This window comes from Cebus imitator, unplaced genomic scaffold (genome assembly GCF_001604975.1).
Source record: "Cebus imitator isolate Cc_AM_T3 unplaced genomic scaffold, Cebus_imitator-1.0 Scaffold599, whole genome shotgun sequence".
Taxonomy (NCBI): Eukaryota; Metazoa; Chordata; class Mammalia; order Primates; family Cebidae; genus Cebus; species Cebus imitator.
In genome coordinates, this window is record NW_016107914.1 from 435,051 (window position 1) to 461,374 (window position 26,324).

General features: G+C 61.3%; 2 protein-coding genes across 5 annotated transcripts; both read right to left on the reverse strand.

Annotated features, from left to right (window-relative positions):
• Positions 1–163: 163 nt before the first annotated feature.
• On the reverse strand, positions 164–4,730 carry SRPK3 (SRSF protein kinase 3). The gene is made up of 15 exons (XM_017516714.2): positions 4,597–4,730; positions 4,395–4,525; positions 4,118–4,226; positions 3,903–3,990; positions 3,520–3,607; positions 3,018–3,124; positions 2,778–2,943; positions 2,651–2,676; positions 2,007–2,136; positions 1,680–1,919; positions 1,499–1,599; positions 1,027–1,134; positions 881–950; positions 716–808; positions 164–554 (listed from the first exon to the last, which is right to left on the reverse strand). The coding sequence occupies exons 1-15, from the start codon at positions 4,647–4,649 to the stop codon at positions 370–372; spliced, it is 1,695 nt and encodes a 564-aa protein (XP_017372203.1). The 5' UTR covers positions 4,650–4,730; the 3' UTR covers positions 164–369.
• Positions 4,731–6,364: 1,634 nt separating this feature from the next.
• Positions 6,365–20,730, reverse strand: PLXNB3 (plexin B3). Of its 4 annotated transcripts, XM_017516687.1 has the most exons (36): positions 20,622–20,730; positions 19,399–19,507; positions 17,214–18,254; positions 16,718–16,897; positions 16,103–16,231; positions 15,919–16,019; positions 15,287–15,416; positions 14,981–15,137; positions 14,783–14,891; positions 14,588–14,702; positions 14,347–14,472; positions 14,148–14,264; positions 13,829–13,922; positions 13,580–13,749; positions 13,169–13,320; positions 12,871–12,976; positions 12,349–12,479; positions 11,878–12,054; positions 11,571–11,766; positions 11,194–11,433; positions 10,948–11,106; positions 10,723–10,874; positions 10,507–10,607; positions 10,215–10,438; positions 9,915–10,093; positions 9,658–9,724; positions 9,138–9,465; positions 8,894–8,997; positions 8,714–8,807; positions 8,260–8,432; positions 7,939–8,099; positions 7,617–7,764; positions 7,387–7,451; positions 7,241–7,316; positions 7,031–7,105; positions 6,365–6,771 (listed from the first exon to the last, which is right to left on the reverse strand). In XM_017516687.1, the coding sequence occupies exons 2-36, from the start codon at positions 19,441–19,443 to the stop codon at positions 6,667–6,669; spliced, it is 5,727 nt and encodes a 1,908-aa protein (XP_017372176.1). In that variant the 5' UTR covers positions 19,444–19,507; positions 20,622–20,730; the 3' UTR covers positions 6,365–6,666. The 4 variants fall into 4 exon arrangements, 3 of the variants coding, with proteins under 3 accessions (XP_017372176.1, XP_037590211.1, XP_037590212.1); XM_037734283.1 differs by having other exon boundaries at positions 10,948–11,433; XM_037734284.1 differs by lacking the exon at positions 14,347–14,472 and having other exon boundaries at positions 10,948–11,433.
• Positions 20,731–26,324: the final 5,594 nt, after the last annotated feature.

A 26,324-nucleotide genomic window follows, 5' to 3' on the forward strand; every position in this document is an offset into this window, starting at 1 on the left:
TCAACAGCCAGGCTGTGGAGGCCTAGGCTTGCCCTGGAACCTTCTTGGTTTGCTCCTCAGATCCCCCTTCTCACTCCAGCACCCCAGCCAGCCTGGTAGGCAGAGCGCAGAATAAAGCAGCTTCTCCCCAGACTTGGCATGGGCCTCCCTCACTCCAGGCACCGGTGTTCAGTCCACACTTTATTAAGAAAGGAACACGCACACCTCCAAGGCCCTCCTGGGGGTCTCAGGCAGAACACGCTGGAGCACTAGGCCTGGCTCCAGCGTCCGTCTGCCCTGCAGTTGAGGGGAGCTGGTGCCCAGCAGGGTGCGGGAGCTGTCCCACCTTCCCTCTAGGCTTGGAGAGCTGGAGGCGGAGCCTTGGCTGGCCTAGGGGTTGAGCCAGGGGTGCTGGAGGCAGTCGGCGGCGCTGGCCCGCTTTTCTGGGATGTACTCCATCATGGGCAGCAGGAAGGCGCTGAACTGTGTGGCCTGCTCCAGGGGCCACTCGTACTTCTCCATCAGCACCTCGTACAGGCCCCAGTGCTTGAGATTGTGGATGTGCCGCAGCTCTCCTGCAGGCAGGCCGCAGGCATCAGGCTCCATCTCTGTCCCGCCGCCTGCCTGCAGCTTAGGCCCTGGCTCCTGGGACGCAGTGTTCCTGCTGTTGCAGAGCCCAAGGTCCCCGTCCCACCCTCTCTGCAGATACATAGCCTGAGCCTGCCCGGACCCTCACCTCTCCGGTTAAAGAACTCCCGGGAATAGCGGCCCGAGAGGGCGAAGGCCGGGGGGATGTCCCCCAGAAGCTCCACGATGTGAGCGATGTGGTCTGTGAGCAGAAAGAGGAGGTTGGGGGCGGGCAGGAAGCCGGGAGACGGAGCTCAGGGCCCACATCCCCTACCCTCATCACGACTGTAGTCTTCTCCAGAATGCGGCTCGAACAGGTAGTCTCCAGTCGCCAGCTCGAAGGCCTGGAAGGGGGAGGAGGTGAGGCTACTGGCCGGTGGGCTGGTGGCCCTGGGCACAGGGCAGTCCAGGCGGGCATACCATGCAGGCCGTGCTCCAGATGTCTGCCGGGGGGCCGTACTCGGCACCTATCAGAACCTCGACGGCCCGATACTGCCGAGTCTGGATGTCCTCTGTGAAGTGCTTGTGCTGGAGGCAATGGGAGCCCTGGGGCTGGGGCAAGGCTGGCTGCCCCCACAGACCCTACCCCACCTGATCCACGCACCCAAGGAGCTCGGTGGCGCTTGCTCTGAGCCTCAGGGTCCCCAGATCTCCCAAGAGAGACAGACCAGGTGATCTGAGGCAGAGGCTGACCCATTCCTAGTGGCCTCTGCCCTTGGCCACGGCCCAGTGCTACTGACTGGGCAGGACTGATACCGAACCAGCTGATGGTTTCACGTGCACTGCAGGCCGGGGCGGGGCTCCCCAAGAGTGGGCCTGTACCTCCACCCTTGGACCAGGGTCCCCCACTCTGTTCTCCCAGGCTTGCCCGTACCACCCAGCAGGTTCATACCACCCAGCAGGCGTTGCCCAGGTCTGCGATCTTGATCTTGATTTTATCTGCATTTTGGGGCTCCAGGGGATTCACCAGGAGGTTTGAGGCACCAAATGGTGCTGGGGAAGGAAGAGCAGGGAGACTGAGCCGCTTTCACTCCTGCCAGCCCTGCCTGCCCACCACCTGCCACCCAACTTACTGCTGGGTGACAGGAGGCCCCTGGTCTCGCGCTGATTGGATGAGCCGGAGAGGATGGAGCAGGAGGCAGGAGAGAAAAGGGAGCCGGAAAAGCCTGAGGTCTGTGAGCCGGGGCTGAGGCTGCGGCCGCCCCCTGGGGCGGGGGAGGAGGAGGCTGGGGAGGGGCCTGCCCTGGCGCCCCCAGGGTGGTAACCTGAAGAGGAGGTGGAGCCGCTGCCCCCCTCTAGTCTCAAGCCGGAGTCTGGGGAGACGGGATGGAGGTGGAGGGTGAGCGGATTCCCTGCGCTGCGCTGCGCTCCGCAGCCCGGCACCCGCTGTGGCCCCTCACCCTCGGCCTGGGCCGCGGCCTCCATGGCCTCCAGCCTCTGCAGGTCCCGCAGCCGCTCCTCCAGCAGCCGCTTCTGCTGTTTTCGTTTGCGCCTCATCTTCTTCCTCTTGTTTTTGGACAGCTTACCTGTCTGCTATCAGAGCCACGGTCACCCCAGGGTTCCTGTCGCCCACCCCAGTCAGCGTGAAGTGGAGGTTTCCCTGCACGGCCACCAGGGAAGAGGCCTCCGGGCCCCAGGGCTCCCATGGATGCCAGAATGCGGCGCCAGTGCCCCTTGGCACCACCTCCTCACTACTGTCCCTGCCTCCCCACCTGTGGCCCAGCTCCCCACAGCTCCATTAGGAGTGGGAGGACCTGGCCAGCCCGCCTCAGGGTGCTCTCTGTCCCCTCCCAGCCCCAGCTAAGGCAGCCAGAAGTGGCCATTCAAGGATGATAGCATCCTTTCACCAAGAGCAGTTTGGGGCATGTGACCCACCCCAGGAATCACCCTCAGCCCAGCCACCCAGCCTTTTGGGAGTGCCACTGTGGGAGTGTGGGAAGGTGGGGGAGTGGAGCCAGTGTGGCCCAGGAGTGAGCTCTGAGATGGCCTCTGGTTTCCTCAGATGGGAGAGGATGCAAGGGAGAAAGGGCCCCCCCCAACTTACCAAGACCTCCTGGGGAGCAGTGCTGACTGGGAGTGCAGGTGGGGAGCAGGGGGACAGGAGGATTGGAGACTCAGGCAGGGGCTCAGGCCCAGAGGCCCTGACCCCACCCCATGTGGCCCCTTGGTACCTATGGAGCGGGAGGGGGCTGGCGCCCCTGCCTGCTGCCACTCGGTAGCCTCGGCTGCCAGGCGCCTGACGTAGGCGTCCCCCACACACAGCAGAATGTTCTCAGGCTTGATGTCCGTGTGGATGATCTTGCACTTGGTGTGGAGGTAGTCCAGGCCGCGCAGCACCTGCAGAGAGCCGCACCTGACCTCCAGCAGCTCCTGCCCAGGCTGGGCTGGGCAGCCCAGTGGGCAGCACTCACCTGCCTCACGATGCTCTTCACGCAGGGCACAGGCAGGCCCTGGTAGTTGGACTTGATGATCCATTTGAGGAGCTGGTGGCCCAGCACCTCCAGCACCATGCACACATCTGGGCCGGGAGTGAAGGGTGGCCAGTGGGCTTGGGCCATACAGACGTGGGGAGGCAGGATGTGCCCTGGGCAGTCCTGGTCACCATTACGTTGGTGTGATTGATAGTGTCCCTGTCACTCTCAACAGGTATGCCAGTTGGGATAATGCATTTTGTGGTCATCCTAGCAGAGCAGGCACAGAGGCCTCTCGGGCCAGCCCAGTCCCACGCCAGTCATGCCATAGGGCCTCTTGGCATCCCCCATTACCCAAAGGGGCAGGGTCACATCAGAGACTCGAGGTACTGGGAGGGCTGCAGGCCCATTGTGCAGATCTGCAGACTGAGGCTCTGGCAGTGAGGACCCTGGTTCACCGGCCTTTGGCTGCCACATGCTTTGCTCTTCCTGCAAAGGATACGGACTCCATTGACTCCTGAGATCCTGAAGTCATCAATGAGCTGGACAATGGTCTCTCTCTTGGGGTCACTGGGGTCACTGTCCCGGACCTGGAGTAAAAGCCAAGGGGCCACCGATGGTTCCAACCTGCCCCTCTCCAGCAGCTCCCTTCAGTGTACCCTGAAGCAGCTCTAGCCCCCACTCCTGCTCCATCTGCACCGTGCTGGGAGAAGGGCCACCAGCCCCTCCTGCCCCTTACCCATTCCTCCAGATCCTCCCCTTCTGGCCCAGCCAGCTGGAGGCTGCCCCTCAGGGAGCCCCGCCCTGCTCCGCAGAGCCCCGGCAGGCCCTGCACCCACATTGCCAGGCCCCAGGAGCTGGGAGTGGGCAGGGGAGGCGCCTCACACATTTCAGGAGCTTGATCTCATCCACAGCTGTCTCCGTGTAATGCCCTGCACTCTTCACCACTTTCAGGGCCACAAAGCGCTTGCGCCTGCAATACCGAGACCCTTGTAGGCTGTGGCCCTGGCAGGAGCCACGGCGGGGATCAGGGTGGCCCCCACCAAGCCCAGGGACAGGATCCCAGCCAGCTGGGCCCGGGAGGCAAAGGAGGCACTCACTGGATGTCCCAGCAGAGCCAGACGGTAGAGAAGTGGCCCCAGCCCAGTTTGCGCACCACGTGGTACCGCCCATTGAACAGGTCCCCGATCTTCACAGGGTAGTAGCCGCCTGCCAAGGGGAGGCGATAGATCAGTGCGGTGGGGGTCCTCCCCTGGGTCACTCCACTGGGTCCTCTAACAGCTTGGCTCCACTAGCCATCTGGCCTGTGTGGGCCCGGGCTGCCCTGGGTCCCTGCAGTGGCCATCAGGCCGCTTTGTGTCCAAGGCCGAGCCTCACCCTTGCAGTAGTCCTTGGGGTCTTCCTGTTCCTCGTCATCGGAGCCCAGAAGCCCCTGCAGCATCTGAGGCGCCGGTGTGGCCAGGGCTGGTTCAGAGCCCGAGGACTCGGGCCCGCAGGAGGCCTGTGAGCTGTGGGTGGGGTGGGTGGGCAGTGAGTGTCAGAGACGTCAGGGGCCCTGGGTGCCCGGGCCGAGCCCTACCTGCTGCTGCTGCTGCCACCACTGTCCCCACCACCGCCCGTGCTGGCGCTCATCCCGGCCGCGCAGCCAGCAGCTCCGGTGCCCCGGGTGGCTGCTCCTGTGGGGCCCGGCTGCGGCCTTCGAATTTATAGCCTCGGCCAGCCGCTGATCTCACCCGCCTTTATAAATAGCCTCCCAGCTGCTCGGCTGTGGGCAAGGTATGCAGCACGAGGAGGGGGCGGCGTGACAGTGGCCCAGAGAGCCCATCCCCCAGGCCAAGACCCCTTCCTGCTCCAGGCCCACTCTGGAGGCAGAGGGGGCTATTGCTGGGGGACCAAGGGCAACTGGGTGAGTGCCTGCACCTGAGCTGAGTGGGAGGTCCATACAGGGGTGAAGTAACCCTTACCCCAGGCCAAGCTCCTGTGCTCCAGTGCCTACCTCAGGGACATGCTCCACTTGGCGACCTGGTCCTTAGGCCAAGCCCCCACCACCCATGCCCCTGTGGGCGTCCTCCTGGAGGTGCCCCTCTCATTCCCATTGGAACTCCATCCCTGGCTGCTCCCAGCTGCTTCCTGCTTCTACTGCATTTCATCAGCCTCTAGGACAGGTGAGAGCCCCATGCTCTCTGAATGTGGCATTACTGGGTACCCCTCATTTCCACTACCAAAGGCACCAGGCGTGCTGAGGTGAGGCCTGGGAGCTTGCCAGTCCAGAACCTGTTCCTGCGGCCCTGCCTGGCATTCTGGCTCCCAGTGCTTGCTTTCCCTCCCCACCATTTGCCAAGTGCCTGCCGTGGGCTTCTCCATAGCTGGACATGGGGGAGACAGCAAGAAGCCACTCGCTGCTGGGGACAAGCAAACCCATAACCACTTTCCCATGAGTGTGGTGGTGATTGAGGGGCCTGTGACCTGGAGGCTGCATCCTGAGAGAACAGGAGAAATTGGGTCCCCAGAAGCATCCAGGACAGCACAGGGCACAGCGGGGCAAGGCTTGCAGCCAGACGCATTCCAGCTCTCCTCGTGCTGGTCACAGTGGCTGAATGGTTCAGGGGCAAGGGATAGAGGACTGGAGTCTGTGAGTTCAATGTGGAGCTTGGGCAGCGTAGCGGGAGATGGTCATTGAGCTGCTCAGCAGAGGATCACTCTGGCTGCTTCAAGGACAAGGGAACACAGGTGTGAGAGTGGGGCTGTGGGGTCAGCTAGGGCCTGCTGGAGGAGTCCCAATGAAAGGGATGGCACTCGGCAGGGAGGGGGCTTGTCCCAAGATATTGGTGCAGTGTTCCTGAACTGGTAGGGGTGGGACAGGCATTGGTGGAGGGGCTGCCTTCCTGTGGGGCCAGGGAGGTCGAGGGGAGAGTGAAGCCCGGGTACCTGATGGCCTCTCTCTGTCTGTGGGCAGCAGGTCATAGCCATGGGGCTGAGGGGCTCCCAGATCAGGAGAGCACTGAGTCAACTTGGACAGGGAAAAGCAGGGGCTGGGCATTGTGCCCTTTCTAAAAAGACATTTCTGGCTTGGTGGCTCACGCCTATAATCCCAGCACTTTGGGAGGCCGAGGTGGGCAGATCACCTGAGGTCAGGAGTTTGAGACCAGCCTGGCCAACATGGCAAAACTCCATCTTTACTAAAAATACAAAAATTAGTCGGGTGTGGTGGCAGGTGCCTGTAATCCCAGCTACTTGGGAGGCCAAGGCATGAGAATTGCTTGAACCCGGGAAACAGAGGTTGCAGTGAGCCGAGATCACGCCACTGCACTCCAGCCTGGGAGAGACAGCGAGACTCCATCTCAAAATAAAATAAAAAGACATTTCTATTTTATTTCCAGATGTAATTTTCCAGCAGGCAAATAAATACAGTGGGGAGAGGGGGAAGGAGGAGGATCCTTATAAATTAGAAACAAGCCCAGATAGGGGAAGGCAGGTGGGCTGGCTGGCAGGGGAGGTGGCAGGCAGGGAACCCACTGCTGGGCACGGTGCCTGGCTGTGTACCCTGTGCCCGCTGGTTCTGCTGGCTCCCCTCGGTGGCTGGCTCGGTTCTGGGGTTGTAAGGCATTGCGGTGGTGGCGGATCCGGCTTGCTGCTGTCTGAGCTGAGCTCACAGGTCAGTCACTTTGTTCTCCACTAGGGCAGCGACCTGCTGCAGGCGGCAGGCCAGCTGCAACTTCTGGCCCACAGGGTCCTCCTCCAGGGCGCTGATAATCTGCCCAGGCAGAGGAGGGTTCCCATCTGGGCCTGCCCTTCTGCCTGCTGGCCCAGGGCTGCCCACCCTGCTTCCATCTCCACGGGAGCCTGGGGGTCCAGTGGGGGCTACCTGGTGTCTCCCTGAGGAATCTGAATGAAAGCCTGAGTCCCTTCCCCAGCCTGGGCCCCGCCAGCATAGACTGGCACCCCTGCTCCCCTCAGAGGGTCCACAGGCATCCCTGTCCACCGCACTTCCCCTCCAGCGTGCCGTGGCTCACCTGGTCATAGTACCTGTGGATGTGACTGTAGAGCTCTTGCAGAGCCTCCAGACAGTGTGGAGCAGAAGTGTAGTTCTGGGGGCACCATGTAGAGGGAGGCAGTGAGGTCCCAGCCTGGTCTTCCAGCCCTAAGCCTCCACACCCTGCCCCCCGCTCTGTTAGTCTTTCCACCCACATGTGGACAGGTACACCCCCTGGGCCATGCCTCACCCCGGAGAGCTCAGCCAGAGCTGAGTTCATCTCCTGGTAGCTCGCCGGAGAGCTCTGGTGAATGTCCGCATAGTATCTGGAGGAGCAGACTTAGTTAGGGGTGGGGCGGTCCCTGTCCCTGCAGCCCCGCTGCCTCTGACACCCACCTCTCCACCATCTGCTTGTAGCGCGGGATCTCCCGGGCGTAGAGCAGTTTGTTCACTGGGGAATCCTGCTCCGGAGGGAGGGGAGGCGCAAGGCATGAGCTAGGAGGTGAAGGAGCCCCCATCATGCTGCCACCGCCCACCCAGGGCTCTGTGCAGAGCCCTCTAGGCTTCCCCCATAAGCCTTTCCTCCTCCAGCCCCTGCCAGCTGCTGCTGCTGGCGCTGCTCTCACCCGGCCTACTTTATGCTCCGAGGTGGTACAGGAGTCAATGAAGGTCTGGGCGATGACAGCAAGGATGGCGTCCACATTGTCCGATACCCGCACATCGAAAATGAGTTGTGGGTTCTTCAGGGCATTCACCCAGAACCGCAGCAGAAGACTGGGGGGGTAGGGTGGGCCTGGGCATGAGGCCCTGGCCCAGGTGACCTGGGCCCTAGATCTTCCTCTAAGTTCCAGAAACCCAGGGTGGGCGAATCCACCCTGGGAGCGTCCTGGTCCCTCCAGGACTCAGTGGATCCTGTGCACAGCAGGGGCGGGGCAGCAGGAAAGGCACCTGTTAGTCTTCCAGATGTGAAGGGTCCCTGGATCCTCAATGCCGTGCTTCTCTGCTAGCTCATCCAGGAGGTCAAACAGGTATTTCACAGCGATGGGGATGGGCCGGTTCACACTGAGGATGGCCTGGAAGGTGTCGTCCACAAACTTCTGCAGCGTGCCCTGTGAGACAGGGGACGGGGGCCGTGCGGAGGACAGGATGTGGGGACCGTTCATGGCTGAGGCTACCCCTGCCCCTCCAGGATCATGACCCCCGCCCCCTGGCTTAGCGGGGTCCCTGGCTGAGCCTCCCCTCGGGCCTGGCTGTGCAGGCTGCACTGACCTTCATGGACAGCAGACGGGTGAGGTAGATTTCCGGAATAGCCTTGGCCCGAGCCGGCTCCCGCTCCCGCAGGCTGCTACGCCGTACCTTGGCCTCTTCTGGCTCCTCGGTGGCTTTCACCAGGTGCCAGAGGTGCACCCCGCCCTCCTCGCCATCCTCCAGTATGGGGATGTCTGGGGACACAGGAGCCTGGCCTCAGGGCTCTGCTCCCTGCCCCTGGCCTGGACTGCCCAGTGCATTCCCCCTACAAGGTGGGGAGGGTGGGGACTGGAAGAAAGGAAGGAGTTGGGCAGAGGAGCTCGGGGGAGGCTCCAGGCCATTGGCCCAGCCTTGGGCAGGGTGGGGCAGGGGATGCAGCCGAGGCAGATGCGTGGCCAGGAATTCTGCCTGCCCAAACTGGACTCCAGTGGCTGCAGCCAGTGTCTAGCTCAGGGCCGACCCCGAGGGGACTCACTTTCTCCCAAGGGGCAGCTCTGGGCCAGGCTCTGGGAGACGGCACTGCCACTGTGCAGCTGAGGGACGAGCCCCACTGTTGCTCCATCTGGGACCTGGCGGAGATGGGAGCGGAGGCGGTGCTGACCCCAGCCAGGCGCCCACACTGCTCCCGCCCTGCCTGGCCTTGACCCCTTCACACCTTGTAGTGCTGCAAGGTGTTGAGTCTCTTCCAGTGGTTGTGGGTCACAGAGGTCAAGTCTTCATCCGACAGGGTCAGGTGACCAGCCAGGCCTGAGCGCCACTCTGGAGGGAGTCAGGGAAGTGGATAGTCCACAGCCTGCTCTCCTTGCCCCATGCTCAGAGTAGGGCACAGCTGAGGCTCTCCAGGTGCCAAGGGGTGGGGAAGGGTCCCTGGGATGGGTGGGCAGGGCTGGCTCTCTCACCAAGGTCTAGGGCATGCACTGAGGGCCTCTGGGAGAAGGGGGTGCCCTTGTAGAGTTGGTCCAACACCTTCTCCTTGACCTGGGTGATGGTGTCGGTGTCGAGCACCCGAGCGGGCACACGCTGCACGTCGCCGCTGCCTGCAGCCCCGCCAGCCCCGGGCCCCACCAGCACCATCAGCGTCAAGGGCTGGAACTCCACATCCTCCCGCAGCAGGCGGCTATCATTCAGGGTCCGTTTGGCCTTGCCTGTCACAGCGTCCACAGGGCCCTTGTCCACCTGGTACTGGATGGCCCGGAAGAGCATGTACAGTGGCTCACCGGCCACCTCCTGCACCGCCAAGATGACCTGGCATCAGCCAAGCGAGAAGGGACCGATGACAGCCCTTCTCACCTCTGCCTTGCCTCTAGCCAGGGAGAGGGTTCAAAGTCCCCTTTCCAAAGCCCCCCTGGCTGGGCCTTGGTCAGATAGGGTGTAGGTAGCAGCCCTCACATGGTGGGAGGGGAGGATTCTGCCCCTCACCCTCAGGAAGGCGTACAGGCAGATGGACAGCCAGTTGGTGAGCAGTTTCTCCACCATGGTCTCTGTCCTGCGGGGAACCAGTCACAGGGTCAGGCCTTCATGCCCGTGTCCCTGGTCAGGACGTCTCATTTTCCTTTCCCCCACCTCCTGGGGCTTCCTGGCTCCCCCCACCCTGGGACAGAGCCCACCCAGGGCACAGTGGGGGCAGGTCTGTGGTGACCCCTCACTCCTACCACTGGGTCCAGGTCAAGGCCAACCTGCGTAGCATGAGCTTGGGGTTCCTGTGCACGTAATGGGCCGCCAGGTCACCCAGCAGGGTCCTCATGATGTCAGTCAGGTACTCCAGCTTGCCATGCAGCGCCAGCGACAGCAGCGAAGCCACATGGCAGCGGTCCCTCTGGGTAAAGCTGGGCTGCTCCTCCAGGGTGCGGATGAGCTGGGCAGTGGGTGGAGGCTTGTCCTGGGAAGTCCCACTCTTACCCCGCCTTTGTCTCAGACCAGCAGGTCCCCAGCCCACCTTCCTTGCCCACCGGGGACTCGTGCCCCGCGACCCTCACCGTGAGGAGGAAGAGCTTGCTGTTGAGCAGGTTACAGAGCTGCGTGAGGCCCTGGCGCACAGTGGCGCAGCGGCCATCGTCCCCCGGCCCCTCGGGCTGGGGCTGCAGTGGGTAGCTGCCGTGGCCAGGGAAGAAGGCTCGCTCAGCGTAGGTGTGGTAGTCCAGGAAGGGGATCCCGCTGGCCTCCAGGTCGCTGCTGAGGTCGGTCATCTCTGTCATGAGGTCTGCAGGCCAGGAGGTGTGAGTTCCGGCCGTGGGGCACCCAGTGCCCCCGCCCTGCCTCCGCGCCCACCTGTGAACTCCTTGCGGCACTGGTCCCCGACGCCGGTCTCCAGGCTCTCCAGCTGCAGCAGCACCTTCTGGTAGTCCCGCAGGGCCTGCTTGCTCTTGTGCCTGCAGCCCAGGGCCAGCATCAGCCAGGGCCAGGGCCAGGGCCAGGCGGGCTGCCGGCTGGGGCACCCTTGCCCATGGCGAGGAAGGAGGTGTGCTGGGGGTGGGGGGGTCTCACCTATACATGAGGGTGAGGAGGAGCACGGCAGCAATCAGCACAGCAGCGCCCATGCCCAGGCCTGCCTGGGCCTCCACGGGAAAGGCGGACAGCGGGGGCTCGGCTTCGTACTGTACAGGGCCCAGGGCCAGCCGCACGTTGCCCATCTGCACCTGGGGGGGACGGGGCTCCTGAGTGCATGCTGGCGGCGCCCACTTCACCTGCCTACCCAGGACGAAGACTCACCACGAACTGTGGCAGGGCGGAGCCATTGGCAGGCTGTGGGGCACGCACGGGCGGCTCACAGTACAGGTGGGTGCGCGTGAGTGTCTTCACCAGGCACTCACCGCGGCCGATGTACACACGTACCTCCTCCTTGCTGATGCCCAGGTTGAGGCCCTCACCCTGGGACACACATGGGAGCCTGAGCCGCCGGACCTCACAGAGGCAGCCTGAGTACCCTGGTGGGGCAGGCTTGCAGATGGCCCTCACCTCCACGTCCAGGATGTGGCCCGGCTTGAGGCGGTAGGGGCGGGCGGGCCCCTCATGGCTGAGGGGTGCCAGGCGGGGGTTGGGCTGGTACAGGAAGCCCTGGCCCCCGCTGGCACTGGCAAAATCCACTTGCACATTGTCTAGGGTGAAGAAGACCCGCCTCGGGTGGGCCCCGTCTGGCACGGCAGGGCTCCAGCAGAGGAGGAGGCTGGACGAGTTGACAGAGCAGACGGTGGAGCACTGTGGGGTATTCAGGGCCGGCCGCAGGTGGAGTGAGCTGGGCTCCACTGTGCGCTGCCAGGGCCATGGCGGCCCCCTCCCCCTCCCCACTGGGCATGGTTAGGGACAGCCCTGTCACCTGTTGGTGAGGGGCTCACCTGCAGGAGCCACCCGCCAAGCTGGATACAAGCCTGGGGGTCTGCAGCAGGCGCTCCACAGCTCCTCCTTGGCTCTGGGTCCCGGGGCTGGGTCCTGGAAGCCTGCACCGCGCTGTCAGCCTCCAGCCACACAGACAGCAGGGGCCGCTGCGCCGCATCTAGGCCAGTGCCCCTGACTCGGATCAGCCGCCCACCCCTGTACCCGGATGACAGTCGGGATGTGGATGGGCGGTGGGTAGCACACCCCAGCCCTCAGCCCTCCTTCCCTCCTGCCGGTGCACAGGCTGGCCTGTGGGCTGACCCTCACCCCCGGAAGCTGGCGCTGGGCTCTGCTGCTATGAGCTGGGGGTTGGCAGTGTAGCGGAAGGGGCTGGCGAGCAGTGTGCGCTGCGCGTGGCCAAAGACCACAAGGACTGCTGCTTCTCCTGGGACAGCCTGGGGCCTGGTGCGGCACACGATGGCCTCGGGACACACTGGCTCCAGGCTGTAGAATAGGTGGCAGGGTTGCTCATCTCCGACTCCAGCCCTGGCCCAACCCCCATAGTAGAAGCCCCACTTTGCCTACATCGACAAGGGCAGGGACCACCAGGGCTGGCCACAGCAGCCACTTCTCTGACTGTACCACCCCCACTATGTAGAAGGGACACTGAGGCCTGTGGGGGTACCCACTGGGGACTCCTGTCCCCTGGCCCTCACGGTGAGGAGGAAGAGCCCAAATGCACCTGGGGGGACGGGGAAGAGCCCATCTGCACCGGATGGCAGCCAGGCTGGGACTCACATGGGACAGGGTTGGCCACCCACAAAGGCGCTGGTGTTGCTGCCTGTCTGGAGGTGCTGACCATGGATGGTGAGCTGGGTGCCCCCTGCCTGGGGGCCCCAGCGAGGACTCAGGCTCAGCAGGACAGGGTCCTGGGGAACAGCACGGGCTGGGTAGGCACAGTAGCCCCGCCTGGCCCTTCCGCACCCTGGGCCATGCCCAAGGCTGTCTGCTTCAGAAGTGCATGCCATCTCTGGGCTTTACATCCTGGGGCCAGAGTGGACCACACCCTCCTTCCCAAGGCCTCTGCACACTGGCCAGCTTCCTCCCAACCAGCCCTGCCGCAGCGGTAGTAGGGTGGGACTCTTTCATCCTCACAGCCGGTCTCCCCGCCTTCGCACAGCCTCTTCCCCACCACAGCTTGAAGCCCCCAACCTGCAGTTGCCTCTGTGCCCCCACTGCTCCTGTCCTGGGCTTCCCGACCCGCAAATAGTGCCACCAAGTGCCCAGGGCAGCAGGTCCCAACAGCTTTGTGCCACTGACCTGGTAGGTGAAGTGCTGGCTGGAGATGCCCGGTGGCTGGCTCTTAATGGCCACCCGGACAGGCCCAGTGGTGCCGTTGGGGGCAGGAGATGTCACACACACAATCCTGGGAAGCCGAGGCCCAGGAGCTGCTCAGGGCCAGGGACGCAGGGGACAGCCCACCAGCTGCTGCTGAGCCAGCCTTCTCCAGCCCACCCCTGACCCAGGGCTCCATGTTTCGTGGCCGCAGGCCTGCCATCTCTCTGGGTGGCTGTCTCTGAGGGCCTCCCCACCCACCCTCACCCTTCAAGTGCCTCACCGGGCCGAGGTGCGGTAGAGAGAGGGCTCAGGGCTGCAGGGCCGACTGGCCACACTCACGGCGTGCTGCACGTCAGTGAAAGTCCGGCCTAGGTTGGAGCCCAGGATGGTGAGGGCCAAGCCTCCCTCAGGGGGACCGGTCAGGGGCTCAACCTGCAGCAGCCAAATGATGGCAGATGGCGAACCCACGCCTGACTCTGCACCCCCCTGCCCCCACACCCACCCCCGACTCTGCAGTTCCAGGTGCCCAGCCAGCCAACCAGTCCAGCCAGGCCTGCTGCTGGGGTTTGGGGGCCCGAGGCAGGGCTAGTTTGACCACGGAGGATAGGACAGTGGGGGCAGGAGAAGTGGGACACTGGGCCATGTGGCCCCGACAGGAGACTTGCACTCAACCCTAGAGGCAGGGGCTTACTGCATCAATGCTGGGGGCTGGACACAGCAGCTCCACGGCCCCTGGTGGGCACAGGGGCCCGTAGCGACAGGCAGGCTGGCCGTCAGCACACCACAGGCAGCCCAGGCTGCCGTTGGCCGCTTGGCAGTGGCTGCAGTCCGGGTGGCCCATGGCACAGTCATACAGGGTCACTAGGGAAGGTCAGGCAGTGCACTAAGTGCCTGTCCACCACCCACCCTGCCCCGCCGGTCTGGCTGTCCCGGGGCTCACCATAAAGAGCACGGGCATTGTCCAGCCGCTGGGCCTTGCCCTGGGTGACGTAGATGGGCACTGGGAGCTCCCGCTGGGACATGGAGGGGTGGAACTGTGGGCGGAGCATGGGGTCAAGCTGGCTGCCCACTCAGGGCACCTCTGACTCTTGTCTTCTCTGGGCCATCCCCCAGAATGAATGTGATTATTCCCTGCCTCTCCCCCAAAACTGGGGTCCAGGGACAGAGGCTGTGGGCCCCAAGGCTCTCCACAAAGATGGCAGAGCCCTGAGGGTCTGTAGAAGCTGGGCGGCAAGAGGGTTTGGAGGGCAGCCGCTCACCTGATGGGCCTGGCAGTGGATGAGGCCCGAGTCCCCTGCTGTCTCCTCCAGGATAGCTGGCAGCCCCCGAAGTTCTCCAGGCAGCTCCAGCCAGCAGTGGAAGGAGGCATGCAGGCCCTGGGGGGGGGACGCTGTCAGGAGCCGGGACACGCTGTTGGCTGCCCCCACCATCCTGCCCCCTGCCCTCCTGACAGCTCACTCGGAAATGCTGAAGGTTCCGCACGAGTAGGGCCAAATGGCTCTCCCAGCCCACAGGCACCAGGTGGGGGCCTGCCAGGCCTTCAACCTGTGGGCAAGCCCCTGGGCCACGCGCCTGGACATCCACCTGGGCAAACAAGAGCCCTCAGCCCTTCAGAAGTCAAGGGGCCTGTGGCCGGGCGGCCCTGGGAAGGGCGGAGAAGGGGCGGCTCTGCCTCTGCCCGCAAGTTGGGCCCACCCACCTCCTGGGCACTGTAGATGGTCCTCTCGCCCTCTGGGCAGTGCTCTCCATACACGCAGTGGCTACTCTGGGGGCACCAATGACATCGCCATATGCTGCCCACGCAAGCGCGACACCTGAGGGGGCAAGACAGCTGCTCAGCTGAGTGCCCTCTGGGGCGCCACCCCTACCCCAGGAGGCAGGCCCAGGGACTCACGGGGCAGCCACCTCCAAGGCCTGGACAGCACCGCAGTCATAAAAGGAGAAGTTGGTGGCAGCCACAGCCACATCCTCGAACATCAGGGCCAGAGGCAGAGTGACATGGTCTGGGAGGGGACAGTGGGGGCAGGACAGGTCAGGTAGCTCCTGCCCCCTCCAGCTCCCACCCCAGCCCCCTACCCCATGGGCCACTCACCTGTGCCTGGAGGGTTAAGTGGCACCTGCTCTTGGGGAGGGGTGACACAGGCCACATGGGGCCCTTCCACAGAAGCCAAGCTGTCATAGTCCCCGAACGCACAATGGAAGTATTCATCTGCAGCCAGGGTGGGGAGCCGGGGGACAGACAAGGTGACCTGGGATGTAGTGGGGAGAAACAGGGAAATGGAGCCAGAGCAGAGGGGATGGCCAGGGCTGGGGGCGGCAGCCGAGCAGAGGAAGATGAGGACTGGAGGCAGGCAGGGTTCATGCTGCCCAGGGGGTCCAGTGGAGGTACGCGCCTCACCTGACCCTGCTCCTGGCGGGGGTGGTGGCCTGGCAGCAGACTCTGGATGTGTGGGCAGTGGCTGTCCTCATAGCTCCACAGCCACTGGTTCGGTTGGCCTGCCCGCCTGCACTGGCCCTTCCGGGTACACCTGCCAGGCGGGGGCCCATTGGATCACCGTGGGGGTCCTAGGCTCCAAGGATGAGCGGCAGTAGGGCGCTGGGGAGGCCGGCCCAGCAGGAGGTGTGAAGGGGACGGTGCCCAGAGAGGAAGGGCCGAGCAAGCAGGGACTCATGGCCGAGGCATGGACTCCAGCTGTGACTGAGAGGCAGCTGCAACTGGGCTGGGGTACACAAAGTGACTCGGGGCTGCCTTCAAGGATTCCTGGGGCTGCCGCATGGAGCATGGGTCAGAAGGGAGCTGCGTGGAGGTCCTGGTCCCTGGCTGGGGCTGCTGGGATGAAGAGCCCACAGGCTGGGTGGTGTTGGAGGGGAAGGGCTGCCAATCAGATTCATGGCTCGGTGAGATGGGGCTGGATGGGCGACCTCTGCGGTGGCCCCAAGCATCCTGGCATGCCTAGGGCTGCTCCCAGGGGCAGCCTCCTGGCACACACCACCCGCAGGCCCTTGCCTAGGCACAGGCTCCGTGCTCACCTGCCCTGGAGGACACACCAGCCGCACAGCGGGTCCTGGGCCTGGAGGCAACTGGCACAGTCAGGGAACTGGGGGCAGGCCGCCACGGGTATCTGGTCCACCTGAAGGGGCAGGGGGGCAGAGGCAATGGGCACGAGACTCAGGCCACGTGTGCTGGCCCCTTCAGCCCCAGGACGGCCCTCACCTGGTGGGCAGTCAGGACATAGAGGTGACTGCCACTGGTGTCCAGCAGCAGGTCTGGGCTGATGGCTGAGCCCAGAGGTCCCACTTGCTGGGAGTGGTAAACCTGGCCCTGGGAGCCGTGGAGGAACACCTGAGTGGAGGACAAGGACAAGGCTTACCCAGATGGCCAGAGGCTGCCCGTTCAGGGGACATCCGCTCCTCCCAGTGGGGGCTCCTTTTAAGAGCTAGCTCCCCTTCCTGCCGGGCCATCGAGGGAGGACACATTGCTTCCCCCACTCAGCACCCTTACACTGGGACAGCAGCAGCACCCTGGGTGAGACCCTGCGTACCAGGGACAGTTCTGCCAGGTGGGAGGGCAGCTATGGGGAGACAGGAAGGTCACCAGGGGGCACCACGCCCTGCCTGCCCCACCCAGCCACCCCAGCCACCTTCACCACGAGCCCCCCACCAGCTGGTGAAGGCAGGGCTGCATGGGGTGGCACCCAGCCAGCAGTCACTGTGGCAAAGCCCCGTGATCCACCGGTGGGATATGGGCTAAGAGGTGGAGGGTTCTGGGGGCTTCCCTGAGCCTCATGGCCAGGGGCACACCCAGCCGGACAGCAAGGTGGGCCCTCACCTTGTGCAGCTGGCCCTGGGTGTCCCCCAGGAAGGCGATCATGTGCCCGTCTGCCTGGAGGGCTGCCACGGCGCTGACTGGCTGCGTGAGCTGCAGCAGAGGCTGGGCCTCCAGGGGCTGGCGGCCAGCAATGGGGCTGGGGGTGTGTTCGTCACCGCAGGGGTATGACTCGGGAGAGTCCTACATGTCAGGAAGTAGAAAATCAGTCCCCGGAAGAGGGTCAGAGAGGCAGTCGGGGGGATGCCCAGGCTGCCAGATGGAGGAGAGCCAGCTACCCCTGGGAGGACCCCAAGGTCCAGCAATCAGGGCCGAAGGGCCAGGGCACCTGGCAAGCTCGCGGCACCCAGGAGAAAGGCAGAAGGAAACGGGTGGAGAGCAGGCAGGAGACCTGGCTGAGAGGTTGGCTAGCAGTTCGCACGGGAGGACACCCCTGCTTGGTGCTGAGAGATGCTGGCCCATCTACGGAGGGAGGGGGATGGAAGGGCACACGACTCACAAGGGGTAGGGTGACACAGCGCGACGTGACGCCATACTCCACGGTGGCTTCCTCTGCACCGCTGGGGCCTCGGCCGCCCGCCGTGTAGCAAAGTCTCCGGGCCTGCTCCATGATGGCGCCCAGCTGCACCATGGGGAAGGCGCAGAGTGCTGCCTGGGTGCCCCGTGGGCCCGCAGCAAATGCCCCTAGCAAGGTGCCTGGGGCAAGGAAGGCGGCCTGGATGAGGCCCTGGCCCTGGCAGGCCAGGGGGACCTCCACGTAGGAGTACAGGTTGGCATCCCCCAGGCAGACGCGGGCCACGTAGGAGCGGTACTCAGCCTGGGCGCGGGCCCCGCGGCGGCGGAAGACAAAGTAGGCAGAGCGGTTGTCGGCAAAGGCCCCCACGTAGCTGTTATTGTAGTCGGAAAAGTCGCCCACCACCAGGCGGCCCAGGCCCTCGCTGGAGAAGGGCTGAGGTCCCGCCAGCTGGCGGACGGCCAGGGGTGGTACCCCAGCCGACAGCTTGCCCGCCAGGCCTCTGGCCACAAGCAGGAGGTCCCGGCTGGGCGAGGGCACCACCAGCCCCACCGTCGCCACTCCTGGGGTATTGGCAGCCACAAACTGCCCGTCACCAGGGTCCTCGGCCTGGTACAGCACCTCAGCCACGTCCCCAAGACGCCGTGTCTCACACACGCCCTGCCGCACCTGTCCGCAGGCCACCAGCTCCTGGGTGCGGCTGCTAACCAGCAGTAGCTGGTTGGCATTGTCGGTGAGCTGGGCCTGCGGGCACTCAGCCGGGTCACGGAAGGGCACACAGTCGGGGCTGTCGATGACAGGACCAGTGACAGCTGTGGCTTCGAGCTGCAGCTCGGGGCTGAGCTGGAAGAGGCGGTTCACCGCGCCGACATAGAGCGTGCCTCGCCCAGCTGCTATTGCCAAGTGGTTGAGGGTGGTGTTGGGTGCAGAGAAGCGATGGGCCCCTGTCAAGGGCAGTGGCGGTGGGGACAGCAGCAGCAGGAGGAGGCAGAGGCCGAAGGGAGGCCAGCGAACCATCACGGGGGCCTGTGAGAGGGCACGAGTCAGGGCAGTGGGGGCCCAAGGCTGGCAGGACCAGAGGAAGGTGGAAGGCACAGTGGAGAGAGGCCAGGGAGGGAGGGAGGCAGAGAGACAGAGGGCGAGGGGGAGTGAGCGGGGATGAAGAGACAGAGGGGGCACAGAGAGAGGTGGCCAGAAGGAGGGACAAGGACTGTCCAAGAGCTGGAGCAAGAGGCGGGGACGGGACACGCGCGCACATGCACACAAGGAGAGAATTCTTTCATCTCCTACTTGATATGCAAGTAGATTGTTGAAGGGGGGCAGGTCCTGGAAAGCCACAAGAGCGGTAACAGAGGGACTCTGAGTCACAGAGGGGGCAGGGAGGGAGAGAGGGCAGGAGAGGGAGGGAGGCTGCGGGAGCTGGAAGGCTGGCGGAAGCTGTGTCACAGCACACCCCTGTGACTGCCATACAGACAAGAGAGATGGGCGAGAGGAGTGAGGCCGCTGTGGGGCACGAGGGACAGGACAGGGAGAGAAACACTGCTCTGGGCTGCAAGGGGGAGAGCCAGGCAGCCACGGGCTGGGCAAGGAGCAAGTTGGCGAGGAGCGGGGTCAGGGCAGGGGTGGGGGGCACTGGGGTGAGCCAGCGGGGGTGCTGGGCCCCATGGGTCTCTCAGGGCCTGGCACAGGGGGCCTCAGTGTGGGAGTGTCCTGGGAGAAGGAGAGCCAGGAGAGCTGGCTAGGGGAGGGGAAGGGAAGGGGTGCCAGACTGGAGATGGCTGAGCCCCTGAGGGTGAGAGGTGAGAGCAGCCCCTGCTGTGGCCCCAGCTGCCCCACCGCAGAGAGATGCTGTCCTGGGCAGAGCCCCTGGGAAGGGGCTTACACTGGGCAGAGCTCCAGGCCCAGGCCCTGAGTTGAGCAGGGATCCACGCAGCTGGGCGTGTGGTCACGTGCCGACCCGGAGTGGGGCCGCTGGGACTCGGGGCAGAGCCCTTATCTCAGGAACACAGACGGGAAGAGCGGGCATCTCCTGTGGACCCCGGGCTATCTGCGGCCGTGCCTGGCATTCGTGAGAGGCTGCAGCCTGTGTCCTGGGCCCTGGCCAGAGCCATCCTGCCCGACCCTGCCCCTCCCAGGAACATCTTTGGGGATGTGGGGCCTAGGCACTTACCATGAAATGGAGCAGCAGAGGGGTCTCCTGGGAGGCGCGGCACATCCACTCAGCTCAGCTGCCCCAGGGCAGTGGTGATGGGCACGAGATGGCTGTGGGGGGCATTGCCCTGAGTGGGAGGGAGACAGTCAAGGCTCAGCCCCATTCGAGCTGGCCTGGGGGAGGAGGGGTGTGGAGGTGGCGCCCAAGGCCTGGCGACCAGGCTCCCTCACAGCTGGCAGCTTTGTCAATAGTGGCCAGGCCAAGGCAGCCCTGCCTCCACCACAACAATGTTTCCTCTGTCCAGAGGCCAGGCCAGGGCCCCACTCATTACAGCTGTCACCCCCACCCAGGCTATGCTAGACAGGGGGCTCCTTGCCACTTCCCGCCCTCAGGGAGCCACCCCCGGGATCCAGGGACAAAAGGCCAGGGTTCCTCCAGCCAGCCCTCCCCCTTAGGCCCTGTCACCCCTATGTCACTCAGCATGCCCCTCCCTGACTCCCCTGGGTCCCTGTGAAGGGCACAGGGTGGGCTGTGCAGCCCCTGCCATGCCCCTACAAGTGCCAGTGGTAGCCTTGGGGCCAGGGTGCAGTACCGGTCCTGGCCCTCAATGCCTGTCATTGTCCAAAAGATCTTCCCCCATGCCCCTGGCCCAGCCCTGCCCCTGGGGACTGGTGAAGTGGTGCCAAGTACAGCATGGTGGCAGCGAGCAGGACACGGGAGGAGGCTGTTTGAGACAGGCTGAGGCAGAGGGTCCACAGGTCCCCTGAAGCACCATCCTGCTGGCCTAGGCGCCATCCATGCCCAGGGCGTGGAAGGGAGGGGCAGCTAGCAGCTGGCCGGTGGCACGGGAGTAGGTACGCTGGGGATGGGGTCTCTGCCTCCCCTGCAGCATGGCGGCAGTAGACTCCCGGGCATGGTGGCAGCAGGCTTTGGGGGTGGGGAGCCAGGCGGGCAGCCTCTCCATCCTGCACCCTGCCCGGGACTGGCACTGGCTCTCCCATTTTGGGGAAGAAACTCAGTTCCCTACCTCCTAACCCCAGGGTTACCCCTTGGGGGACACCATGCTTCCAGGCCCCTAGTGCCATCGTCAGGCTGGGCTGGCACCCGAGGGCTCCTGCCTGACCCCAACCAGTTGGCCGCAAGACCCTGGCTTCTCTCTTGCCAAAGCACACCCTGAGGCTTGCCCTGAGGCCTGGTAGCCCCTGCACTCCGAGCCCGACCCTGCCCTGGCTCCTGCCTACCTGGTGGGCCACTGGCGAGGGCCAAGGAGCAGCTGGTGGTGCCAGGAGCACGTCTTGCGGAGCCCCAGCCTCCCTCCCCACAATGCAATGGTGCCCAGCCCGACTCATCCCAACAAGCCTGGCCAGGCAGCCCAGCCTCTCTCCGCCCGCCCCTTTGCCCAGCGGCGCAGGGCAGGGTGCTGCTGCCCTCTGCTGGCCCCAGCGGGCATGACGGAGGGCTGACCGTGGGCACCGGGCTGGAGCAGGAGAGAAGGCAGCGCCCTCCTCTCGGCTGGGCATTCCATAACCTGGCACTAAGCACCTACTGGATGCCAGGCTTGGGCTCGGCACTGGCACTATTCAGCAACAAAGCATGCTGTGGATGGTTAAACACACAAGTCGGGAAACTGAGCACGGGAGGTTAGGATGCTTGCACAAAGTCACACAGCTAGATGTGGTAAAGCTGAGTCACCATCAGGCTACATGGCCTTGAACCATGAACCTTGGCAGGCGTTGGGCAGGAGATGGAGCTGAGGCCTACCCCAGGCCAGGCCTGCACATCACATGCCCACGTGGCGTTGAGCAAAACCAGTTTTTCCCACTGATTGGAACACAGGGTTGGTCGAGGGCAGGCTTCCGGTGTGTGGCGGGCTCTCCGCTGCCAGGCCTGACAACTTGGACTTGCCTTGCCACGGGGAAGTGTAAGCTGGTAGCCCTGGGGCAGAGAATGTGGGGAGGCCTAGACCAGGGGTGGTCATGGGCATGGAGAGAGGCAGGCGCGTTCTAGAGGCGCTCCGGGAGGCAGCACTGGATCGTGGCAGGAGGAGAAGGCAGGAGAACTCAGGCAAACCTGGGACTTTTCTGCTGGGGCACTGTTCCCCCTGGGGCAGGGTCACCCACGGAGGGGTGGGCGGAAGGGGAAGAACAGTGAGACTGAGGGGTCTACGAGGGAGGAAGAAATGGTGATGGGGCTGGGGAGGCCTAGGGCTGAGACGCTTGGCTCAGGTGACTGGAGCCCTTGGGGCGGGCAGGGCGTGGGGCTGGGTGTTCGCCCCGGAGCCCAAAGGCCCAGCAGACTCGGGGTGTGGGCGCTTTCCTGAGCATCTGTGTTATTCTTTCCAATCTGCATGGAGAGAAATGGGGCACATAGGTGGGTGACTTGCCCAGGGCTTTGGCCTGGCGTCAGTTCCCCAGAGAGCACTCCACGGAGACGGGATTTGAATCCAGGCATTCTGGCTCGGGCCACGCTCTGAACTACCGGGTCCCAGAGCCAGAGCCTGTCGCCTGCAAGCACTGAGGACGTGGAGGCAAACCAGCGAGTAGCCATCGAGGGGTCTCTCCCCAACAGGAAGGTCAGGCAGCCTTCAAGGGGCCAGGGAGGGGTCTAGAAGCTCTTCCTCTCCCTGTCCTTCCCCCCATGCCTACCCCAACACATACACACATATGTCCTCGCTGGCCCCCGGATGACAGACACCTGCAATCTGGCATCGGGGGTGGGCTTTTCCTTTCTTTCCACAGAAGAAAATAAATCAGGCTGGACACGGTAGCTCCAGCCTGTAATCCCAGCACTTTGGGAGGCCAAGGCAGAAGGATCGCTTGGGCCTAGGAGTTCTAGATCAGCGTGGGCAACATAGTGAGACCCCCATCTCTACAAAATAAAAATTAAAAATTAGCCAGGCATGGTGGTGCGAGCCTGTAGTCCCAGCTACTTGGGAGGCTGAGGTGGGAGGATTGCCTGAGCCTGGGAGGTGGAGGCTGCAGTGAGCCGTGATGGTACCACTGTACTGCAGCCTGGGTGACAGTGCAAGACTCTGTCTAAAAAACAAAAAAAGAAAGAAAATAAATCCACCCACTGGCAGCACTGTTTTCGTAAATGTGCGTGCCTACAGCCTGCAGCTGCACCTTCTACCTTTCTGAACAGATAAGAGGCGTGGCTGTGGCAGCCCCTGGTCTGAAGCTGGTGTACGAAGAAACATGTCAGGGAGTCGTCCTGGATGTATCTTGCAATGGCAGGGTCCCTTCACCTGGCCTGGTGTCATCTCCTTGCCGTATGCCAGGCATCTCGATGCTGGAAGGGGACTTGTTGGGTCAGTGGGATGTGGGCTTCACGTTTGCTGGGCTAGAGACACAGCTTTCAGTGCTAGTGCCCCAGCCGATACCCTCACTGCCGCTGCTGCTCCAAGTCTTCATGCACACCAGCGAGCAGACTTGATAGTTTCCGCCAATACAGTGGGTGTGAAATGGTGCCTGGCTGGGTTTTGAATGAGCATCCCCTGACCATCCATCATAGCGCAGCCCTTTTCTTCTGTGAAATGCCGGTGCATGTCTTGACCTTACATTTTGCAGGCATTCCTTCTTTTCAATCCCAGTCCTTGGAGTATATGTCTTCAGCCCACCTGCTACTTGTCCTCTCAGTTTGCTTATGTATCATGTCCTAAACACAAAATCTTAATTTAAAAAATATCATTGCATTTGTCAGTCTTATCTTTTTGTATTGTTTTGTTTTGTTTTTGAGACACGGTCTCGATACGTCGCGCAGGCTGGAGTGCATTGGCGCAATCATGGCTCACTGAAGCCTCCTGGGCTCAAGCGATCCTCCCACCTTAGCCTCCCAAACAGCTGGGACTGTGGGCAGGTACCATAGTGCCCGACTAATTTTGTAATTTTTTTGTAGAGACAGGGTCTTGCTGTGTTGCCCAGGCTGGTCTCAAACTCCTGGGCTCAAGTGATCCTCTCACCTCGGCCTCCCAAAGTGCTGGCCCATGAGCCCAGGAGCCACTGCGCCTGGCTACCTTCTTTTGAATTCCCATTCAGACTGTGTATTGCTGGTATATAGAAAAACAATGGATTTCTGTGTTTTGATTTTGTATCAAGTAACCTTGTAAACTCTCACTTTAAGTCTAATAATTATCTTTGGGTTCTCTTTCTGGATTCTTTTTGGCTTTTTGCATACACAGTCCTATCATCTGTAAGTAATGACTGTTTTGTTTCTTCTCTTCCAGTCCTTTTAGCTTTGATTTCTTTTTTTGAGATGAAGTCTGGCTCTGTCGCCCAAGCTGGAGTGCAGTGGCACAATCTTGGCTCACTGCAACCTCCACCTCCTGGATTCAAGCAATTCTCTTGCCTCAGCCTTCCAAGTAGCTGGGACTACAGGCACCTTCTACCATGCCTAGCTAATTTTTGTATCTTTACCAAAAACAGGGTTTCACCATATTGGCCAGGCTGATCTTGAACTCCTGATCCTCCTGCCTTGGGCTCCCAAAGTGCTGGGATTACAGGTGTGAGCCACTGCGTCCAGCGGATTTCTTTTTCTTGCTTTAGTTCCCTGGACTTGCCTTCTTTTGCTTTTACTTCCTTTGAATGAGAGCGTAGGAGGCGTTCGCAATGTTCCATTATTAAGTATGATGTTTGCAGGCAGCGTTTGGCAGATATCTATCAGATGTAGAAAGTTCCCTTCCATTCCTAGTGTACTATATGTTGAACTTTTTCGTTTCTTTGTTTGTTTTAGACGGAATCTCACTCTGTGGCCAGGCGGGAGTGCTGTGGCGTGATCTCGGCTCACTGAAACCTCTGACTCCCTGGTTCAAGCAACTCTCTTGCCTCAGCCTCCCTAGTAGCTGAGATTACAGGCATGTGCCACCACGCCCAGCTAATTTTTGTATTGTTAGTAGAGACGGGGTTTCACCATGTTGGCTAGGATGGTCTCGATCTCTTGACCTTATGATCTGCCAGCCTTGGCCTCCCAAAGTGCTGGGGTTACAGGCATGAGTCATCGGCCCGGCCTGAATTTTTATAAAATGCTTTTTCTGAATGCATTGAGATGATCACAAGATGAGCACAGGATCTTCCTCCTCTGATCTGTGTAATGCAAATTACATTTTCTGAGCTAAACTCAACTTAGCATTTTTTTCATATACAATTCTGAATCGGGTGTTTTTGTTTGTTTGTTTGTTTGTTTAGTCTTGTATGACTCTCCTCGTCTGGTTTTGGTATCAAGACATCATAAAGTGAGTGGAGGCAGTATTTCCTCTTTCAGCTGTTCACTAGAACAGTTAGTCTAAGGTGGAAATGATCAGTTACTTCCATGTTTGCTGGAGATAATCTGTAAAACCAACTAGGCCTTCCTTGTTTTTTTTGCTGTTGCTGTTGCTTTGTTTTTGTTTGTTTGTTTGAGACAGAGTCTCACTCTGTTGCCCAGACTGGAGTGCAGTGGTGCGATGTTGGCTCACTGCAACCTCTGCCTCCCGGGTTCAAGTGATTCTCCTGCCCTAGCCTCCCAAGTAGCTGGGACTACAGGCATGCACCATTGCATCTGGCTTATTTTTGTATTTTTAGTAGAGACTGGGTTCCACCATGTTGGCCAGGCTGGTCTCGAACTCCTGACCTCAGGGGATCCGCCCGCCTCGGCCTCCCAAAGTGCTGGAATTACAGGTGTGAGCCACCTTGCCCGGCCCAGCCTTCCTTGCTTTTGTAGCTTCATGCCCCTTCCCCTATAGATTTTAAACAATGGATCCAACTTCTGTAATAATTATGGGATGGCTTAGGTTTTCTGTTTCTTCTTGAGTACTTTTTTTATTGTGGGAAAAAAATACATAACACAAAATTTACCACCCTTTTTTTTTTTTTTTTTAAAGAGACAGGGTCTTGCTCTGTTGCCCAGGCTGGAGTACAGTGCTGCGATCATCGTAACCTCAAACTCCTGGGCTCAAGCAATTCTCCTGCCTCAGCCTCCCAAGTAGCTGGGACTACAGACATGCACCACCATGCCCAGCTTATTTTTATTTATTTATTTATTTATTTTTGAACCAGATCTCACTCTGTTGTCCAGGCTGAGTGCAGTAATGTGATCTCAGCTCACTGCAACCTTCGCCTCCTGGGTTCAAGCGATTTTCTTGAGTCAGCCTCAATTTTTTAATGTTTTTGATGGAGATGGGATCTTGTTATGTTGCTCAGCCTGGTCTCCAATTCCCAGCCTCAATGGATCCTCCTACCGTGGCTTCCCAAAGTGCTGGGATTACGGGTGTGAGCCACCATGCCCAGCCTCCAACTTTATTCCTTTGCATGTGGATATCAAGTTTCCCCTACACCATTTGTTGAAAAGACTGCTCTTTTCCCAATTTGTAGCCTTGATATCCTTGTCAAAAGTCATCTGCCTATATACTGAGAGTTTCTCTCTGGGCTCTGGCTTACGTTCCACTGGTCTGTCTCTGTCTTTCTGCCAGGACCACACTGTAATCTGTTTTATTTTGTAATGTATTTTGGAAATCAGGAAGTGTGAGTCCTCCAACTTTGTTCTTCTTTTTCAGAATTGTTTTGGTTATTTGGAGTCCCTCGAGATTCTATCTGAATTTTAGAATGACTTGTCCTACTTTGAGTCAGTTTTGTTAAACAATATTTTTCTAGGAACATGCCCATTTCGTTGAAATTTCAAGTTAGCATAAAAGTTAGCATAAACTTTAGTTGAAGTTTTCAAGTTAGCATAAAGGTTTTTGGTTTTATTTTATTATTGATTTGTTATGAAATTTCTTGGGTCAAAACCAGATAAAGTTGCTTAATGTTCATTTATTTTTAATGTACAAAAATTGTAGTTTCATCTTGTTCAACCTAATACACACAAAATTGCTGGAGAACAGTGTCACAATGTTCTGGAAGCCATGGACCCTTCTTTCCCCTTCAGTTAGTCCAAAATATGAAGCCCTAAACAATAAATTATTTACTTTTGCA

What these genes read in the sequence shown, in the direction of transcription:
- SRPK3 (XM_017516714.2), bottom strand. Translation starts at nt 4,649, where the DNA reads ATGAGCGCCAGCACGGGCGGTGGTGGGGACAGTGGTGGCAGCAGCAGC. An exon ending in CCCCAAGGACTACTGCAAGG is followed by an intron (nt 4,227 to 4,394) that starts GTGAGGCTCGGC and finishes TCCCCTTGGCAG; the next exon opens with GCGGCTACTACCCTGTGAAG. An exon ending in GGGCCTCCTGTCACCCAGCA is followed by an intron (nt 1,600 to 1,679) that starts GTAAGTTGGGTG and finishes TTCCTTCCCCAG; the next exon opens with CACCATTTGGTGCCTCAAAC.
- PLXNB3 (XM_037734283.1), bottom strand. Translation starts at nt 19,443, where the DNA reads ATGTGCCGCGCCTCCCAGGAGACCCCTCTGCTGCTCCATTTCATG. An exon ending in CTCTACCGCACCTCGGCCCG is followed by an intron (nt 12,977 to 13,168) that starts GTGAGGCACTTG and finishes TCGGCTTCCCAG; the next exon opens with GATTGTGTGTGTGACATCTC. An exon ending in CGGAGCATAAAGTAGGCCGG is followed by an intron (nt 7,452 to 7,616) that starts GTGAGAGCAGCG and finishes CCTCCGGAGCAG; the next exon opens with GATTCCCCAGTGAACAAACT.